This window comes from Phyllostomus hastatus, unplaced genomic scaffold (genome assembly GCF_019186645.2).
Source record: "Phyllostomus hastatus isolate PE091 unplaced genomic scaffold, TTU_PhHast_1.1 phas_scaffold_93, whole genome shotgun sequence".
In the NCBI taxonomy this organism is placed as follows: domain Eukaryota; kingdom Metazoa; phylum Chordata; class Mammalia; order Chiroptera; family Phyllostomidae; genus Phyllostomus; species Phyllostomus hastatus.
This window is the reverse complement of record NW_025334042.1, coordinates 26,120,496-26,141,171: the sequence shown is the minus strand read 5'-3', so window position 1 is coordinate 26,141,171 and position 20,676 is coordinate 26,120,496. Positions and strand designations below refer to the sequence as shown.

Below are 20,676 nucleotides of genomic sequence, written 5' to 3'. Positions count from 1 at the left end.
CAGCAAAAGGGGGAAAACAAACATTGCCCTTACAGCACAGTATTTCCCTATTGCCAAGTAAATACGATTTAGACTTTGCTTCCACATAGATAACCTACGAGGGAAGAAAAGAAAATAATGCTATGCTACAATGGATGCAGATGCACCAACAAAACTGGACAACCACATAAGGATACACAGGCTGGGCACCGTCCTACTCCCTCACCTCTGTCATACAATTTGTCAGCACCACAAATATGGCATATGAAAGTGAGGGGGGAGAATGGGGGAAAAGGTGCAGGGAATAAGAAGCATAAATGGTAGGTATAAAATAGACAGGGGGAGGTTAAGAATATTATAAGAAATGGAGAAGCCAGTGAAGTTATATGTATGACCCATGGACATGAACTAAAGTGTGATGGGAATGCTGGTGGGAGAGGGATGCAGGGTAAAGGGGAATAAGTGGGGAAATGGTACAACTGTAATAGCATAATCAATAAAATACATTTAAAAACATGATTTATATGTGTCCTTAGTTAATTGATAAACACATCTACAGTAAGGCACGTATATTATGCATGTGGACCAGGTGAGTAAGCATGCACCTCAGGCTTAATATTCCTGTTCTTTGAAATCCTATTTGATTTTTTAAATTTTTCTAGGAGTTGACAAAGACCATCTCTACCTCTTTTAGAATCTTAACTATACACATCCTGTGTCTTTCTACCTGTCCAGGAAGTGGAGGGACAGGGTTGGGAAGAAAAGGAACACTCTACTGTCTCCACACTTTTACTCCTGCCCCAACAATTACTACCACCTCTGTTAGCACCATTGTCACCACTAATCGCTGGAGGAGCTTTCAATGGACAACACTGAATGAGCTACTGGAGGTGTGCTACTTATTCTAGCCTTCCTCAAGCTCCTCTTGATTCTCTTTGGTTCATCCATTTATCCTTTTATTCATTCATGCATTCTGTAAATATTTACTCAGAGCCTGCCAACACCAAAATACAATGCTAGATGATGGGAACAGAGTGAGAACAAAATGTACAAATTCCCTGTAATCATGGAACTGATTGATATCCTGGTGGTGGGTACATTTCCAGGGTTAATTCAGGTACTTGAGATCTTTTTGTAGTCTTCCTCTCTGTTAAGAGTAGAGATGCTAGAATTTCTCCTTAATTTCTTTTAATTTCTCCATATTTTATATGACAGATTTATATAACATCAGTTTCTGTCTTTATATAATATCAGCCTTTGGTGCATGGAGGTAGAGTTTCAGGAATACATTGAAGTTTCTTTGACACAATCTCTTAGGGATCTCTGAATTTGTGTGAGGTCTTCGGCATTGCTGTCTGGTGATGAGAATATGTTTGCATCAGAAGATGCCAAGATTCAGTAAGAAAAGAGTTAGGATCCCAAATAAGACATGAGAAAAAAATCACCAAAAAATCTCCACTGGTCAGATGGTGCTGAGTATGTTATTTTGTGACTGCTCCATAGATGTAGGGTGGACCTCCACCCCGAATATGTTCAGATGTTTAGAATGATGATGTCACACTTGTATCCAGAGAGTATAGAAAGGTTTATTTCTCACATAATTAAGTTCCTGGGAGAGCATGGTGACTCTCAAGTAGGACAAACATTAATCAAAACCCCCATAATCAGTGTGGGACATGACTGAGTGAGCAATATTATTTTTTAAAATTTTATTTTAATCATTGTTCAAGTAAAGTTTTCTGTCCTTTACTCCCATCCCAGCCCACCCACCCATCCCTCCCCTATTCCCTCCCATTTAATATTAAAATTTAAAAAGGAAGCCCTGGCTGGCGTAGCTCAGTGGATTGAGTGCAGGCTGGGAACCAAAGTGTCCCAGGTTCGATTCCCAGTCAGGGTACATTCCTGGGTTGTAGGCCATAACCCCCAGCAACCGCACATTGATGTTTCTCTCTCTCTCTCTCTTTCTCTCTCCCCCCCTGTTCTTTCCCTCCCTAAAAATAAATAAATAAAATCTTTAAAAAAAGTTTTAAAAAGGAGAGTGGACACAGAAGACAGAGAAAACCAGTATATGCATGATTATTTCGCTAAAAAATAGAACTAAACGACAAAGAAAAGAATTAATTAAGGGTTCCAAAAAGACAATATACAGATGATATATCATAGAATTGTACACTTGAAACCTATATAATCATACTTACCAATGTCACCCCAATAAATTTAATTGAAAAAGACGGTAGAATAAAGGCTTGAATCTTGAAACTAAAAGGCAGGATTTTCTTTAGAGAAGTGACAGACAACAGTAGGTAAACTTGGCAAAATTATTACACTCAAAATAAAAAATAAATACTGAGGGCGTCCAAGCTAAAAAGTTCATGTACAGAGAGTAAAAAATTTCCACATTCTAGTTTTCTCAGATTTCTCCTTGGTGTCACTCAGTAGTGTTAAGTGAAACAATGCTTTCAGTTCTAAGGGGGGGAAATTGGGACTTGAAAATTTTATATTGAGCATAGTTATCAGTCAAGTATACAGAAAGTGAACAGTTTGGTCGTAGGCTGCATTGTTCTCATGAACCTTCCTGAAGAATATATTACAGAGTTGGAAGTAGTTGAAAGTAGCTGGAAAACTCTAGCAGACATACCAGAAAAGATCAGTGAGTCAATTTAATTGCAGGACTAAGGTTAAAAGAAGTGCATAACTTCTAGATGTAGACCAAATATAGAAATATCTCTCAAGTCCAACTACATAGAAATGATATATAGTGTAAGAAAATATAAGGTTTGATTTTCTCATCTTTTTTACATGAGGGAAGATGGTATCTTCATAAAGATGATAATAAAACAAGGATATGAGATATTCAAAGTGTCAAAAATTTAATAGGAAAAATAACATATTAAGTATAATAGGGTGGTGGAGGGGAAGAAAGCAGAGGGAGAAGCAACAGAAATTTAATAGTCATGTCAATGCCCATAGTCGGGACTAAGTAAAATCTGAAGACATGGTCAGTGCACACATTAAATGAAGTTTAATTGTAAAGGAAATAATTAGAACAAAATAGAAACCTCATATTTTGGAAAAATGCACATAAAAAGGTATGGTAGAAGATAAAAAAGAAGAAACTTTTAAATAACTTTATATGTAGAGATATAGGATGATATTAAAGATATATTATTAAATAAAGAAGTTGCAAAATAGAGTGCAAAATTATACGTTTTTTCACTAATATACTTAACATATTTATGGTTGTTTATTAATAAAGTAGCACTTACTTCTTTTAAATGGTATCCCACTAAGTAACAGCTGTCTTAAGAAGTGTAGTATGTAGCTGTGGTTATTGCTATTATGTTATGACCTTATGTCCCTAATCAATTAATATTTTACACTAATATCACATGCTTAACATAAAACTATATCAAAGAAGGCTATGGGTATAGTCTATGTAGTACCAGAATGTGAGTAGCTTATAACTGGCTAAGATTAGACTGGCAAAACTGGACAATGTTATAAGATACAAATTAATGCTACAGTCATGTTACACAAATCTTCTGTGAAACCTTCTTAGATGGTTACAACCTCCCATGGCTGCCTCTCTTCTCTTTTATTTTTGATAGAAATATTTTACTGTAACATATTTTAACCTTATATAGTATCTTTATCTTTTTCTAAAAATTCACTATGATAGTCTTGTCTTTAGGGCAGAGATGAGAGTGATTGTCAAGTTGCTGGACTCTAAGTCCAGTTATTTAGCACAATAGTCACATGAAGCAAAATAATTGGGTAGAAATTCCAGATGTAAACAAAAACACATAAATAATTATTATAGCACTTGCTGGTATGTGTATATATATACTGTGTACCCATAGATACCGGTAAGAAACCACAGTTCAGACAGATAAACGACTTTGCCCCAAATCGAAAAGTTCTTGAGAGACAAAAGTCAGATTAGGGCCCAGGCTGGCTGGCTCTGGAACCAATGACACAGCAGCACGTTAAGTGTGCGACCCACTCAGTTATCTAACCTTGCTGACTTCTCTGTCTGTTTTGGTGGAATATGGAGAGCAATGGCTTACTTTATGAAGTTACTATGATAGTTATTAAGAAAAACACATCTAAGAGCTTTGTATGCCAGGAAGCTCGATAGCAAATGTAAAATATCACAGTCGTCACTGCTATCACCGTGCTGCCATTGTTGCCACAAGTTCATGTGGGCTCGGCTCACAGAGGGGCTGTAGATTCCTGGAGAGATCAGTCATCATTGACTTTCAATCTCAACACTCAGGTTTTTGCTCAGACTGAACAATGCCCATGCCCTAAAACAGCTTATATTCCGAGGAGAAAGACTCTCTGACAAGGCATAGTGGGGTAGGGGCCACCATGAAGTTCTTTCTGAGTTTTGTGCAAAGATCTAGTAGAGAGGAGAGGGGAGGGGAAAGATTGTGATATTCAAAGAGTTAAACTTCTTCCAGCTTAGGAAAAACAACCTGCAATTTTAAATTCTAATAATCTTCCTGTGGGAGAAGCATCAACACGTTTTGAATTGTTGTTATGCTACACAGCAACCTTTTTGCATCATTTCTAGACATCCCTTTCCTGCTTTTTCCCACAAAGACTGTCCTTGACCAACAACAGAAATGAATTTGATTTCTCTAATGCAGAAGGTAATTGGATTTTTCTTTATTGAATGCATCCCTTTAATGACTATCTCTGCTCCTTCCAATTTAGCAAGTGACCTGACATTGATCTGATGATATGGCATAAAGATAAACAGTTAAAAGCTAGGGGTGAAAAAGACCAGCTGTCTAGCATCAGAAGAAAAATGTGGGGTTTTTTTTTGCGGGGGGGTCCTCATCTTGCCATTTTCCTGGGATACCCTTTATCCTTGAATGCCATTTTTACAAAACATGTGGTGTAATAATTAGTCATATGGCAACAGATTTTCTCCTCCTAGAAAATATAGTAATTATTTCCCAGAAAGTGCCCTGGAGAAAACATTGCAAATTGAATAAAATTTACCCAATAATCATTCTTTTCTTTGAAAATATGTACTACTATGCAGACTCTTTTTGGAACAAGGTAAATATTGCTGAACAGAATTAATCAAATCTTTTAAAAAGCTGGCAAAGCATGAACATTTATTTATTTATTTACTGAACTTTGAGGTATTGTAAAAATACCTCATTTTGCTATTCCAGAAGGTAACAAAAGAACAGTAAATAAAATTGATGTATTTGGAAAAATAGTAATTCTTTCCTCAAGAGAGTTGTGATACAAAACTCTTTTTATGTTCAAGAATATGTGGGTTTAAGTTTTTCTAATTTTTGTCTTTATTCATTTTTAGTAATTGTATAACTCACTTGATTCATCATTAATTTTTATTCTATCATATTCCCTTTGTTTATTTTTATAAATATGATTTTTTTTATTAAAGACACAATTCATGGGTAAGAAAGCATCTTGTAATTTTAATGTGTCATGAAGAAAATAGACAAGAAAGCCACCAATAAACAAGTTTCCTTTTAAAAATAGGTAAAACAAGTGTTTTTCTTTTTAAAATTAATATCAGTTGCATTTATACTTATTAAAGTAACTAACAGTTTAAATAAATTGAGAGTTTATATTAAAACCGCTTAGTATTGTTGAATCCTTTCAACAGTGAAGCTGCATCACTCAAAATCACTGTGGGTTCTGAGTTAGACAGAGTTGGCCTACATCTGCAGTGCTGCTCAGTGAAGGTCAATGAACTTGCTTTTCTTCCCACCAACCAAGAGAGGCTGAGGTCTAGTCCTAGAAATGATGAGAAATGATATAAGGAAAAATTAAGATCAAATATGTCCTGGAGACCGGGTTTTTACCCATAACTGCTCTGACTGCACCTTAAGTGAGCATGTGAAGCTTTAGCACGCCAGTGGAAGTTTCCGTTTGTTTGGATGCTGTGTCGCTCAGCCACCCAGCTTCCTTGAGAATTGATGCACCTTCTGTAGGAAGGTCAGTGGTATTGAAGAGGTCACCAATCCGGAGGGACTGCCCACTGAATCACAATCTTTCATCACAAATGATTAAATCTCACCCATTCCAGGTCAGGCCATTGCTGGAAGTTACACTCAAATGCAATGTCAAGGCCTTAAGGGCAAAAGAAAAATCTATTTTAATGGGTGATGAAACTTCTTCATTACTCTATTCAGTGTATGGCATTCCATCAATTTTAATAATTTTGATACCATCTTGTTCATTTGGATTTGAACATTATTAAATAAAATCATAATCAATTAAATAATGTCCTCTTCTCTTGAAGGGAAGGGAGGCTTTCTGGGAAAAGAAAAAATGTGTTTGTGCACACAGATGCAAACATGTTTTTCTGTATTAAGAGAAAGAAGGAAATCTATTTTTCATTCCCATCAGTTATTTAAAAGTTGCTTAAATTTCATCTATTTGTGATACTTTGGACATTTGCTGAAACTATTAATATGATCTGTTGACAATGTACAATTTACCTTGCTAATGCATGTTTAAAAAACAAGCATTAATGTCCTAAGTTATTTTGTCATTTCTTCTTTGAGTAATATTTTAGTATTTTATGTAAACAATCCTTAGATATTGGAAGGGATACAAAGAGAAATTTTCAACTTCATGGATAAAACCCAGTGGAGAGAAAAAAAATGTACATAAGTAAGTAAAAGAAAAGGTGGAGAATACTGTGTAACATGAAAAAGGGTCAAAGCTAAAGTTGGAGCGAACAATGAAGACATCTCAATGGTAACGTGACTTAGGTCTCAGAAGTTGGACAGGATCTGTGCACAGGAGAAAGGTAGAACATTTTTGGGAGCAGGAATAGAATTGCTAATTGTACGGAGGTGGAAGCATGGGAGGTAATTAAAGTAAATGTGCCATAAAACTGGGTTCGGGTGCCACACATTGAATAGCATTGAAGAAAAAAAGGGAAATAAGGGATGGTAATATTTGGACTGGAAATATTTAGACTTGGGAGTTTCTCATTAGCTAAGTTAGAAAGAACATGGTACTTAATATTACATGTTTTGTTTCTATAGGGAGGTTAATAGTATCTTAACGATGCCTTCTTTTATAAGGTAATCTTGATCACTGTTTAAAAAACAATCTCAATATTTGACATGTTGAATGACCTTAGGTATACTCATTTATTATTTGAGGAATATTAACTATTAAAGTTTTTAACTGAAGGATGTATGTTTTTCTAATTTTTATTTTGCATATGCTCTAATGTTAAAATGCATATTTTATTTTCAATAAAATGAAAATTATCTATATATTTAAATCTGATGTAAGTATCTGAAAGTGCTAAATAAGTTTCTTTGATGGCTTTAGGTCACCGATATGATGCTTCAGGACAAACCCTACCCTGACTGGGGGAAATCTGCAAGAGCTTTCTGGAAGAAAGGAAATGTTAGGATCATTTTATTCTGGTAAGAGATTGTTTAATTTATTGATTGATGCCTTGCCCCTCACTCACTGAAAGACTCGAATCGGATGTAGTTTTCTTTAGATACACACAGAATTCCACCTGAAGAGACATTATAAAGGTATACTATGTTCCATTCAAGTGATTAAAACCAGTCATCATAATTATTTTATGAATTAATTTCTGCTTACATATTACCACATATACACATTTACAAGAGATAAATTTTGATAATATAGTGATACATAGATTTTTACCAGAAGTTTTTAACTCAGCAAAAATAAGCTGTAATTTTTATCAATGAAATGTGATATTAAACTGTCTTCATGAAATCCTAAATTTCCAGTATATGTGACATAAAATTTTGAAGAAGTTATACAGAGAAGGAACCTCTTTACAAATCATTTCTAGCTTATTGGCATTTCTTCTTGACATAGTTTCCATTCAATCTCCAGCCCAATCATCACAATTAAAAACAACTTCTGACTTATAGAACTTCACTTTTTGTGATGGCACCATTATTTATGAGTATTTGAGCAAGGTTAGGCAGAAAAAGATAAGAATGTAGAGAGAGCAAGAAGGGCGCTTTCCCCTGCCTGCCTGACACCACCCAGCTCAGTGATTCAGCCCCACGCATGGCGAGTGAGAGGCTGTAGCAGAGGATGCCTTGTGCCTGGTGCATTCCAGCCTGCCCACCTGCCTTTTGAAATGAAGGAAAAATCTATTTATTCTTGGATTTAATTTGGGGGGCTAACTCTTTTATGTATAAGCCAGAAAAATCATCATAACTATGGACTTAGAAAATATACACTTAGCTATTTTGGTACTTTCCCACTGTCATTAAATGTTGCTAGGGATATAGGGCATTTTAAATCCACTTCTCAGCAGATAAACAAAAGTAGATTTTTCAATATAAAAATGAATATGATTTTGTAGATGTTTATTCACACCTTGTATCTGTGAGTCAACTGTGGGCTATTTTTTTCTGGTGCAATTAACCTTGATATTTTTTTTCCTGCCCAAAAGTTCCCCATGTAGCTTGTCTAAATAACATACATTATAATAATTGTGCTTAATGTTTATTGAAGGTATGTTTTGCTACAGGCATTGTGCTAAGTACTTTACATTCTATGTATTTAATCATTTAATCCTGGCAACCCTATACAGTAGGTGCCATTATTACAAGCACAGGCCTCTGGCTCCATAGCCCAATCTTTAACCATTACACCATGCTCCTTCTCAAAGAACAAAAGGTACATATATCAACATGCAAATTTCCAGATGATTATCTTTCATCCATTTTTAGATAATGGTGCTTGAAAAGAATGTGAGATTCTGGAAAATTGTTCCACCCTACAGAATTCTCTATGGGGGTTTTAAGAATCATAATTTAAAAGGAGATAAATTCTAATATTAAACATGTTGGTGACCTGTCTCTTTTAAAACAATATACACTTACTATGCTTATAGACATTTTGTGGTATTGATTTTATCTTCAAAGGCAGCCCATTGATTATTGTTCAGTGTGGCCAACTACCAAGGTCACAAGTACATTATTTGCAAAGGTGGGGCATCCAGTCACCTGACAGCCTCTGTGGTCACTGTCATTAGCTACTCTTAATTGCAATTGCTGTTTCAGAGGAGAGGAATTCGTACCAGATTTTTTTCTGAACATCTTAGTCCATTTTTTCTTGAATGTTCCTACTCAGGTCTATATACACCAATCTCTTTTGTACAAATGGGTTTATTTTTGACATGTGTGATAGCCCCAGTGGGCAACCTGAAGCATATTTTAAATGTGGTTAAAATAATTTTATTAGTCACTGACAGGTAATATTCTTGAATGGAGAATAAACTAAAATTCACACTTATTCTTGTAGCCATTGTTTCTGTATAATTATTGATAGGAGATAATTCTGGGAGGTGATTTTTCCAAGGTAGTATTTCAAATCATGGAGAGTATAAAATAACTGAAGGGGAATTTAAATGTTGCTTTAAAAATACTTTTTTTCCTATTTTATCTATTCCTACACAGATTATCTTTACAATAGTATTCTTTTTTTAAAAAGAACATCTGATATAAAAAGTTAAATATGGAAATTATGTGGGAAGCAAGAAATCTTCCTTTATGTTCATACTTTTAAGATAAAAGGGGTTTAACAAGTATAAAGGCCATTTTTTTTAGCTATAGGAGATGAAATACAGGAGTCGTTATTGAGGTTTTAAATGAAATAAAAGATAGGATTTACATACTATGTGCTATGAGTCATGCAATCAAAAGAGGTGTTTTCTTTATGTTTTGCCTTAATTAAGGGAAGAGAGAGTAGTGTAAAAAATCTATGTGAAGAAGACATTATATAAAGGTAAGCTTTTAGAAGTTGGGATGTGACTATGTGCAGCAGTCTAAACAGTACAACCTGGAATTTTGTTCTAATAAATTTACCTCTTCCTTGTAGCTGTTTTAACTCACAAATGCCTGTCAGAAGCTATTTTGTTCACAACCATATGGCTGAATTCTTCCTTGATTCTTAGGGATAGATGTCTCGGCACTGAGGAAAATGGTCCCCGTTTCTTTCTGCAATTGTGCAAAGATGAGGCTACAGTACGTGGCTCCTACATCCGGGCAGCGGGGACTAACTGTGGCTGTATTTGAGAATAGCAGAGAGGGAAAGTATTCACAGAGCTTCTTTTCTAAAGTCCCTTTCTCAGCCCTTTGAGTAAATAAAAAGACTAAAAATCTAAGAATCTACATTCCATGTGTATGCCATGCACTGTTCTACTTTTCAGTGGGGCTACTAAAATCCCCACTGTTCCCCTCACTTGTATCTGTAGTAAAATAGCATGTACATAAAAAACAAGTAATATGATATTTATATTAACCTTCTATCTTTCTGTTTTATTATCGCTCTAGAGACACAATTTATATGCTTTTGATGGGAAGCATCTTGGGATATTTCTCCAAAGGGTTAGCTTTTAAAAATGAAGGCTGGCACTATCCTGTGATTGGGGAGGAACTGGCCACAGGGATTGGGCGATGTGGTAATCACTAGGGCTTCACGTATATGCCAGTTCTCTGTCTTCCAGCAGAATTACTTTTTCTGTCCCCTTTGATCACATGTCTTGCTTGACCAGTTTAAGTGTGAGTGAGAGTGGCATGTGTCACGTCTAGTTAGTAGCCTTTAACTGTCAATGAGAAACATTGAAGGAGCTCTTTTTTCTTGGTAGCGGTTGTGGAAGCTTGTGCCTTGCTGGAGCACTTGTCATGAATTTGCCCTGAATGGCTAGGATAATCCAAGCATCCTTAACAACACAGTAGATATTTAGCATGAGCTAGAAATGATTCATTGTAAATGTTAAGCCACTGAGATCTGGGTGTTGTTTGATATTGCAACATCAACTAGCCCATTCTGATGTATACAGAAACTGATTCCTAGAAGTGGAGGGTTGCCACAGCTGGAAAAAGCATTTTTAAGGGCTGGAGAGCAAATCACAAGGAATCTGATGATGGAGGCTGGGAAGGTAGCAGTCCAGGTGTGTTAGTGGGAAGTATTCGGTGAAACATGTGGTCTGTGAGTACTTAGATGCTCTAAGAGAAGCTGGAAAACAGAACAGTAAGAGTATGCTGTGTGCATCTGTGTGCAATCGTCCACTTCTAGTCCATTCTGGTGCATGTAGAAGACCATCTCTTTTTTTTAATAATTATTGTATTTTTAATAAAATGTATTTTATCTAGTGCTATGATGATTTGGGTAGGCACCTCTTGATCATGACTGTCTTAAATCTTGCCTGGGAAACAAATGTAACTGCTGGTGATTTTCCTGCTTTGATGACCATGGTTATTATTAAAGTCTAACAAAATGAATTTACTTGTTTCATTTTGATCAGTCAAGAGCTAATTATAAAGCATTATTATCTTACTGTTCATGGTGTGGGGAAATAACATGATGACAATAAAATAATAATAATATGCAAGAATGCAATTTAAAAAGACCTAAGACTCAGAGGCAATGTCAGTCAAAAGTGTTTTATAATGGCACTACCAATATCAAATTGTATGATTTGTATGACAATTATAAGTTTCTGTTTCCTTGTATGCAAAAGAGATATATTTTGTATTGTGAGTGATCCTTTTCAGCTCTATAATGCTATTTCTATTATAAGATTAAAATGCTAATGAAAGAGTAATTCTGTATGTTTTATTCTCAAGGCAGAAAATGGACCACTATAGTCTGAATATTGTTTCCCCTACAAAATTTCTATGTTAAAATCTAGTTTATGATTGTATTAGGAGTTGGGGCCTTTGGAAGGCGCTTAGAACATAAGGGTGAAGCCCTCACAAATAGGGTTAGTGCCTTGTAAGAGAGACTTTAGAGAGATTCCTAGTCCTTTCCACAATGTGAGGACACAGAGATAGGCACTGGCTATGAAGCAAGAAGAGCATCCTCACCAAATGCAGTCATGCTCATACCATGATCTTGGACTTCTCAGCCTCCAGAATTGTGACAAATAAATTTCTGTCTTTTAAAATAAACTACCATTCTGTGGTATTTTATTTTAATAGCACAACAAACTAAGGCATGGGCCAATTAGTGTACGTCACATGGAAACATACTTCTATTCATGTAGGAAAGGATCGCTTAACAACGGTGTGTCTCAATGTTGCATGAATCTGCCAGAGGAAAAGCTGATTCTGCATCAGTAAAAGTATTCCTGCCAGGCTGGAGATCTTTCAGGGATCCTGCAGGAGGATTAAATGAGAAAAAATACAAATCACTCCTAAATTTTTATCAAACTTAAAGATTCTATGACTCAAAAGTTTCAACTACAAAAGTATTGCATATTTCCTGCTTTATAATCTGCTTTATATTAATTATAATTTAATATGCTTTGTAGAAATCTATCATCATTATGAGCAAAATTTATACACTAGACAATAATTTATGAGAGGTTCCAGAGGCAACTATAGTATACAAAGCCTTTTGCTTCATTTCTCAAGTAATAAATTAGTCCTTCCTTCCAACTCAACACATCTCTTTACAGATGACTATCTTTAATTAAATGCTGCGTCTGTGGCTAAGAAAAAGCAGAACACTTTTAGTCCAAATCAAATAACTATACCTATTGAATGAGTCACTTTAACTTTAAACACTATTCTAAGTTTTCAGGGTCCAGTGTAAGCCTGGCTGCTCATAAGCACAAAGATCCAAGGATATGCTACAACCAGTTTTCTTGTTAGGTGTGTTTACTACTTTTGTATAAAAAGGTAATTGGTGTTGCATTACTGTGCTGTCACACTACACTGTGGTCATAGTATTGGGATATTTTCATTTAGAAGGTAAATTCTATATTTATGCCTATGAGACTTAACTCTTAGTCATATAATTTGTGTCTGAGCATTAACATCATCTCATGCTGGTCTAGACTTAATTTTGTTGAATTAAGAGCAAGTCTTGTTTATATTAGCTTAAGCAAATACTTAAATAGGGAATGTAGTGTAAAATAGCAGTTTAAGAGCACAGACTCTTAAGTCATCTGTGTAGCTTTCAGTCCTGTCTGTACTACTTGCTATAGTGCATTATTACTATTTAGTTTTATTTATTTATTTATATTGTTGTTTGAGTACAGTTGGCTCCATTTCCCCCTCCACCACTCCCACCCACCCCACTCAGCCATCCACCTCCCACCCCTGATCCTACCTGCCTTTGGCTTTGTCCATATGTTACTATTTAGTTTTAAGTGCTATTATGTTGGTTGTTATGCAGCACCAGGTGCTCTCCATGGTGCTGAGAATTCAATTTTGAAACAGAAAATAAGGAATCTCACAGCATATTTTTCTGTCCAATGCGAAATGTGAAAGGAGGAAGAGAGGAAGAGGTAGTACCAATAATGGGTATGGAATATTCATTTCCAAAAGTAGATGTGCCTCTGATCATCTCCCTCCCTTTCTGACTACACTCCTCTTTCCATTTCCTCCTCTCCTAATCATGGCTTGACCCATAGGTCCTGTGATGTAGCTCAGGGAATGTTTATAAAGGAACTAGAGCCGAAGAGTATTTTCAGGGTAAGTAGGAGCCAAACTGGAGGAAACATGGCTATTGGTTAGGTACGTGGAGTGGGGAAAGGAAGAAGTCAAGTGCATCATTGAGTGTTTAGGCTTGAGCAATGGAACAAATGATAGTACTGTTCATTGGGGTAGGAGATACTGGTGGAGGAGGAAGTCTTAGGGGGAGTAATGACATGAACTTGTTGAGGGGATGTGCTTATAGAAATACCTAATAAACAGTTCTTTATGTGGATCTGGAGCTGAGGATTCAGGGCATGAGATCTGATCTAGAAGTATTATTAAAATTTGTGTTTTGGTTTATGTTTTTCCCCTGATGTTGATGTTGTTATCTACATGTATATGGTATTTGAGGCAATGTGAGTGGGTGCAGAGTGAGATTAAAAGGTCTGCTAAGGTAAAACCTGTAGTTTACTTGGGAACAGGCAGAAGAGGCATCTACATAGAAGAGAAAGAGAAGCAAAAAAGAATAAAAAATATGAAAAATGTATATCATAGATGCCATGAGATGAGCATATCAAGAGACTGACAATGTCAACTGTCCGATGCTGGAAATATACCAAGTAAGATCAAAATGCAAAGTGCTCATGGGTCTTGACTCTAAGAGGACCATGACTGGTGGTCTTGGCAAGAATGGTTTTCTGGAATGTTACTGACAGAAGCCAGATTTGTACTCATTTAAGGCCGGAAGAGAGGAGGGAGCAGGAACAGTGAGCATAGTCAGGAGATGAGAGAGAAGACTGGAAGGATATCTATATTTGACGATGAATATTCCCTAGGAAGAATTTAAATAGGTTTATAAATTTGGGTACTTACTAATTTGTCTTCTTCAGAGCATGTCCTTTTCTTTGAGAAGAAGGTGCTCATTTAAAATTATCTGCTGCACAGGTATTGAATTAAAACTTATGTTAAATTCTGTAGTGTAAATTTACTATGTATGTAATTCTCATTTTTAGCAGAAAGATGAAGAATAAAGAGTTCATAAAGTTTTAAGTTTTAAAGAAGTGAGATCATATTGCATCACCTATAATAGGAATCTAATGAAAAAAATAAACCAATGAATGAAATAGAACCACAAGCATGAGAAACATGGAACAGACTGAAAATGACCAGAGGCAAGGGTGGAAGGGGATAATGGTAGGAAGAAGGGGAAGGGACTAGACAAAGAACATGTATAAATGACCCATGGACATGGACAACAGCCTGGGAATTGACTGTGGAAGTAGGGGGGTGGGATGGGAGGAGGAAAGCCAAGGGGGAAAACTGAGACAACTGTAATTGAATAATAATAATAATGATTTAATAAAAAGAAAAAGTTTAAAGAAGTGTATTACACTCAAAATGATGGTGAAGTTCTCTACATATTTCTGTCTGTATCACATTGCTTGAGAGCAGGAATATCATCTTACTTACCGTATCCCTGGCACTCAGTGCAGTGTCTGATACACAGGAAGCATTAAATACATTCTTGTTAAATTAATTACTTCAGCGAGGACTCTAAAATCTACTACTGTACTCTATGATATTTTTGTAATTTTTTCAGATACAGCCCTTTACTGAAACAATAAAATAATAATTAAAAGTATCTTAACTTTGTGATTAACTGATGCTTTATAAGAAAATGCACAATGCTTGTGAGTTACATTTTCTGAAAAGATTTTAGATGATTATTTTCATTATTTTAAAAATAATCTTGATGATTTTTGCTCTACCCACAAATTTTACACTCTACCCACAACTAGAAAGTTTATTAAAATACTGTGGAATGTGGAATGTCAGTGATGCAACACCGTCCCATGCAGCCCCTAGAGATTTTATCTTGGGTTCTTTTCCTCATTTCTTAAAGATAAGTGAAATTTAAAGAAGAATAATTAAATATGCTGGCCTTAAATGGCTTAAATATTATCATCCTATTATAGACCTTCATTCTAATTGCTAAAGCCTGGAGTAGCAACATTGAGCCCAAGATCAATCCTTGTATTTATGAATCTTAAAAAGAAAGTGACCTTTAATAAGGGCTTGGAAATGCTGCATAGTTTTCCTGTATGACAGTCATTGGTGGAATACTTATTCCTCTTCAGTCTGAAACTTGCTGGTTGAATGCCCACTTCATTCTTATTAAAGCTTCTAAAGTGTAAGTCATGTTTTCAAGTGTCCCTGAGTTTACATATAACTGTGTAAACGCACAAATTTAAAATAAAAACAACAAATCCTAGAAGAGAGAAAACAATGTTAAACCGAGTTTAATGACTTGGTCCATTTCAGCTGTGTGGGAAATGTCTGCTCACGTTTCCACTCTCTCTCAGGGTTCATGCCCCACTCCTGCTATCTTTCATATGCAGTCTTTCACATCAACAAAACAACAGACATTTCTGACTTCACCTGCTTAAAAAAACATATTTCTTCACTCTTGGTATTTCTCCATGTCTTTTAGTAACTATTGGTAGAATACCTTGAGGTATTTATTTATCTTCATCATGCAAATATTTACAAAGTGACCATAATGCAAATGTCTCTGAGTAAAATACAGCCATGGTACTGATTTTTGCTGGCACGATGGTCCTCCTTAAAAAAGTGTGTGTTTTTGTGTGTGCTTTGATGTAAACCTGCCTGTTAGAATTATGATCTTTTATTCAGGTCACAATTCTATCAGGATCACTATAATTCCTTACTTAAATTCCTTCCCATCATAATTGTGCATCGCTTTTCTTCACATTAAATGGGGGAACGAACAAAGTCTCAGTGTCACCAAAGTCAGAGGGTTGTTTAGTACCCATGATTCACCGTGGTTAACATCTTGTTCTGAGATGGGCAATTCACAAACTCAATTTTGTGGTACATTAGTCACTGTTGGAAACTCACAACTGATGGATTTTCAAGCCAGAATTTCTGGTAACTAATACTCTGATGTTCTCTACAGGGCAACCGTTATCTATGTGGAAGTGAATCCTGTTTATTTCATGAGCTAGTGATCAAAACTAAGCACCTCCCTTAGTTTTCTTAGTTCAGGGGAGGGCAGTTTCTTTCTGGTATTGGACTGCTACTCTTATCCAGATCCAGTATGAATCCCACCCCCCACAGTGCTGTTTCTGTAACACCAGCTCTTGTTTTCAGAATATCTTGTTCCTGCATTTTCCAGCACTGGCCAGAGCTGCCTTTGTGAATGACTTCTCTCTTTAGAAGAAGGGGTAGATGAATTAACTATATTGACTGTTGAAATGCTTGTTGATTGTTGTTGTTTCTGATGAACTAGAGATATAATGTATAGGCAGGTATCACAGATCAGATGAAGGTTTAAATAAAATCTGGTTTTAATGTCTGATCATATGAGTGACCCACATTCCAGAAACTACACAGGAACCATTGCCTCCATGTGTAAACTGGACAGAGCTTTGCTATTGAGTCAGAAAAAGATACAAGTTGCTCTCATTCACTCATTTTTTCATTCATTCATTCATTCTTGTTGATTGTGTTAGGATGCTACTGGGAATGCAACAGGAAATATACATGGTTCTTGCCCTCATGTAATATTTACTGTCTTTCTTACTAACTAGACTGTTGGTAAGACAGAAATAAAGAAATTATTAAACAAATAAAAATGACAAATAATGATGAATTTTAGAAATCAAACAAATATCAGTAACTGTACCCCTTCCCAGTTCTCTTCCTCTTCAGGCCATGTTTCTTGAAAGGGTTGTCCTCACTTACACTCCACTTTCTTATTTGCCAGTCACAGTGTAATCTCTGCTTCTATGCTATTCCAGGAAATTTCTGACTATTAGTTTTCCTGAATTTCAGCTTTTGTCACATTCTGCTGCATAGAGCAATAGTGTTCTGAGGTTTAATTATGCATTGGTGACTATGATAGGCCATCTTCCATTTAAGGTGGGAAGTTATAGAAGGACACAATTGAAAAGTAATATGTTGACATTTTTCTCCAGTTCTTTAAGTCAAGCAATGGGGAGAAGCTTTTTCATATGTGTATTAAGTACTGCATTATGTTCTTAAATATAAAATATTTTTCAACAAAATTTCCAGTTAGTAGTTGTATATGAACAGCCTGTCAAGTGTTTACTTAGAACCATAATAATACTCTAGAAAGGCACTTTCTCTTCACTTTTAAATTAATACATATGAATTGTATGATCACTTACTTTGCATGGGGCTTTGTATTTTAGTACAGAGTTCTGGGGGGTGGGGGAGAAAGGATTTGACATGCCTAAACCAGACATCAAAATATGAAACATAGGCCTCAAGAGGTAAAACAGAAATGTATGAGGATTGAGAGAGAGGATAGATTACAGAAAGCATATGCTGTAGGCTAAATGTTTGTGTCCCCTCAACCTTCCTATATTGAAACTTAATTCCCATGTGATAGTATTTAAAGGTGGAGCCTCTGGGAGGTGACTAGGTCATGTGAGTGGTGACCTCATTAATAAGATGTGTGCCATTATAAAAGAAACCCCAGCGAGCTCCTTGGCCCCTCCACCATATGAAGACACAGAGAGAAAATGGCTGTCAATCAAACAGGGAGCAGGCTGTCTTCAGACACCAAATCTGCTGACACGTTGATCTTGGATTTCCCAGCCTCCAGTACTGTGAGAAATAAAATTCTGTGTTTTATAAGCCAGTCTATGGTATTTTGTTATAGCAGCCTGAGGAGACTAAGACAGCATATACAGCAAAATAATACTTTAAATATTTTACTGCTTTGAATCATGTATCTAATGGTTTTATTTTAAAATATGTTCAATTTACAAAAAACTTACTAAGATAATGCAAAGAATTCCCGTATATCTTTCATCATGTTCCCAACAGACAACATTTTATGGTATTTGCTTTATTATTCTTCTCTTTCTGTCACCGTATTGTTAGATAATGCTTATTTATTAATGAATTTCTTGATTTTTATAATTAGACTGCAGTCATGTAAGAGAATTTCTTTTAGGAAAGGATAAATATTTCATTGTATTTCCCAAACCAGAAGAATAAATACTTCATTGTCATTCTAAAACAAGGATATTCTCTCTCATAATCACGGTCCAATTCAAAATCAGAAAATTAACATTGTCTCAATACTGTCTTTTGTCCTTCATAGGAGAGAGAGAGAGAATAAAAAGATTATTTTGTTTCATATAGCTTAGTACTTAGTACAGGAACATGTTATATTTTATTGTGAAGCCTTTTTATTAATAGATTCTTTAACTCTACAACAGAAAATTGACCTTTAAAAAAGGGTATTTTGTAGATGCATATCTGTTATGGGTACTGAAATGAAATATTTTCATTCATTAACAAAAATTTATTAAAATTGTTAGGATTTGATGAGCCTTAGACAATGCATCATGTGGTATGAATATATTCTTATAATGTAAATGCATGGGAATTAAGGATATTCTTACTCTAACAATTTCAATTTGGCTCAGTAAACTTTTAAAAAATACATGCTGCTCTCTCCCTATCTTTAAACATATTCTGTTTTTTTTTATGTATTTCAGAATCAGCAATATTTTAAGCAAGCATTCAATAAGCTCTTAAAATAAAATCCAGGTTGGGCTAGAGTGTGGAGGCTAGAGAGGACATGCATCATGATCCCAACCCTCAAGAACAAATGATTTGGGCGAGTCAAAACCCACATAACTGCAGTGAATGGCAGATAGCCGGAGATGGCTTGTAACCACAAATGTGATTATCTTGCACTGACCATGAGTTCCATTTGGAAATGGAACATGACCAAAAAGGACTGGGGTAGTCATGAAGGTAATTATGGAGGAGGTTGGATCTAATCAGGCCCTTGAAGAAACCTGAGGTCCAGAAGAAGCACAGAGAAGTAGAACCTGCAGATAGTGAGGGGTTCAGCAAGTAGCCAGAATGCTCTTACAGAAGATTGGAAAAGTCGGTATTCTCAGGTCCAGATGGGTACCTGGCAACAAGGAAGCTGTAGTAATTACTATTACTACAAGTCTGATAGTAATCATCTTGTCACAAGGCTGAGGTTTTAGAGCAAGGTACACACAGGGTCTCACCCCAAAATGGTAGACTTGTCAGGACCTGCCAAAACCTACTGATCTTAACTAGGCTTTGAACTAGATAAGTGACAGTGTGGGCTTAGTGCCAAGCCACTGGGGATTGAGTCAGAGAGAAACTTAAAGTCCTGTAATGTCCAATGAGAGACAAAGATTTACAGTTTAGTCTTTTGTTCCCAACTGTGCTGTGAAAGTGCAGATATACGGGTTTCTTACCATGTTCCTCCACTGTGAGTTGAGAGAAGATACCATGTTTTGTTTTGTTCAGTATTCCCAGGGTCTGCTGGCTAGTTAGTAAGTATTTGTTCTGTTGCTGATGCCAGAATAAATAAGTACAACCCTCCTTGGAAAACAAACCTAGAACCCTAATATTGTTTTGCTCTGGAATGAGGGAATCCTGGTGGGGAGGGTTTGTCTGTATGAGCAGCCCCAGTGTTATCCTTTGGGGTCCCTGCCTCCTCTTGGTAATGGGGGTTCCTCCCCTATTACTGCTGCCATCACTGCAACATGAGGTGATCATGACATGAAATGCATTCCTTGTTTCTCTTTATCATAGTTGATAGAATTCAAAGTTTTCCAGAACAGTACTAAATGTTAAAAAAGCACAAAAAAATATTTTCAGAAGGTACAGATATTGGAAACACCATCTGGTTCCCCACGTGCAGGTCTGCCTCCTCACCGTGGGCATCTGAACAATTGCAGTGACTTTTTACATCTTTCCACTTGCCACTCTGGCTGTTCTTTTGTGATTGGGGCCATCTTTTCTGGCCACAATGGAGTCCTTTCTAAATAAATCTGGTGAATGCTACAATCACCTTTCCAGTTATAGGTCTGAGTTATTGACAGACTGTGATGATTAATCCAGGAATAATCCTGTCCTCTATGTAGCTTTTACTCTACCCAGAGTATTACATATGAATGGTGCAGGAGCCCAAAACTACATGTAATAAGTTAGCACTAGCTTCGAGACATTTCCAAACCATATTACTTTTTTAGTCCTTGCCTCACTATTGAAATATCCTTATAATTCTATTCCAAATGAATAGCATTTATTGAGTGCTTCTGGTTGGCCCAGGATTGGGCGCTTTACAGTTTTTATTTTATTTAATCTGCAGCATCATTCAATGAGATAATTATCATTATTATTTGTATTTTAAAGACAAAAACCTGTGGCTTAG

The 20,676-nt window shown here is 35.9% G+C and overlaps 1 protein-coding gene across 2 annotated transcripts in view; it reads left to right on the top strand.

Moving 5' to 3' along the window:
- The window catches only part of TMEM117 (transmembrane protein 117), a 398,947-nt gene that overhangs the window by 253,509 nt on the left and 124,762 nt on the right, over positions 1–20,676 (top strand). For both annotated transcript variants that reach the window (XM_045829770.1, XM_045829771.1), the window contains one exon: positions 7,318–7,415. In XM_045829770.1, the coding sequence (XP_045685726.1) occupies positions 7,318–7,415 (98 nt within the window). The remainder of the gene's footprint in view (positions 1–7,317; positions 7,416–20,676) is intronic.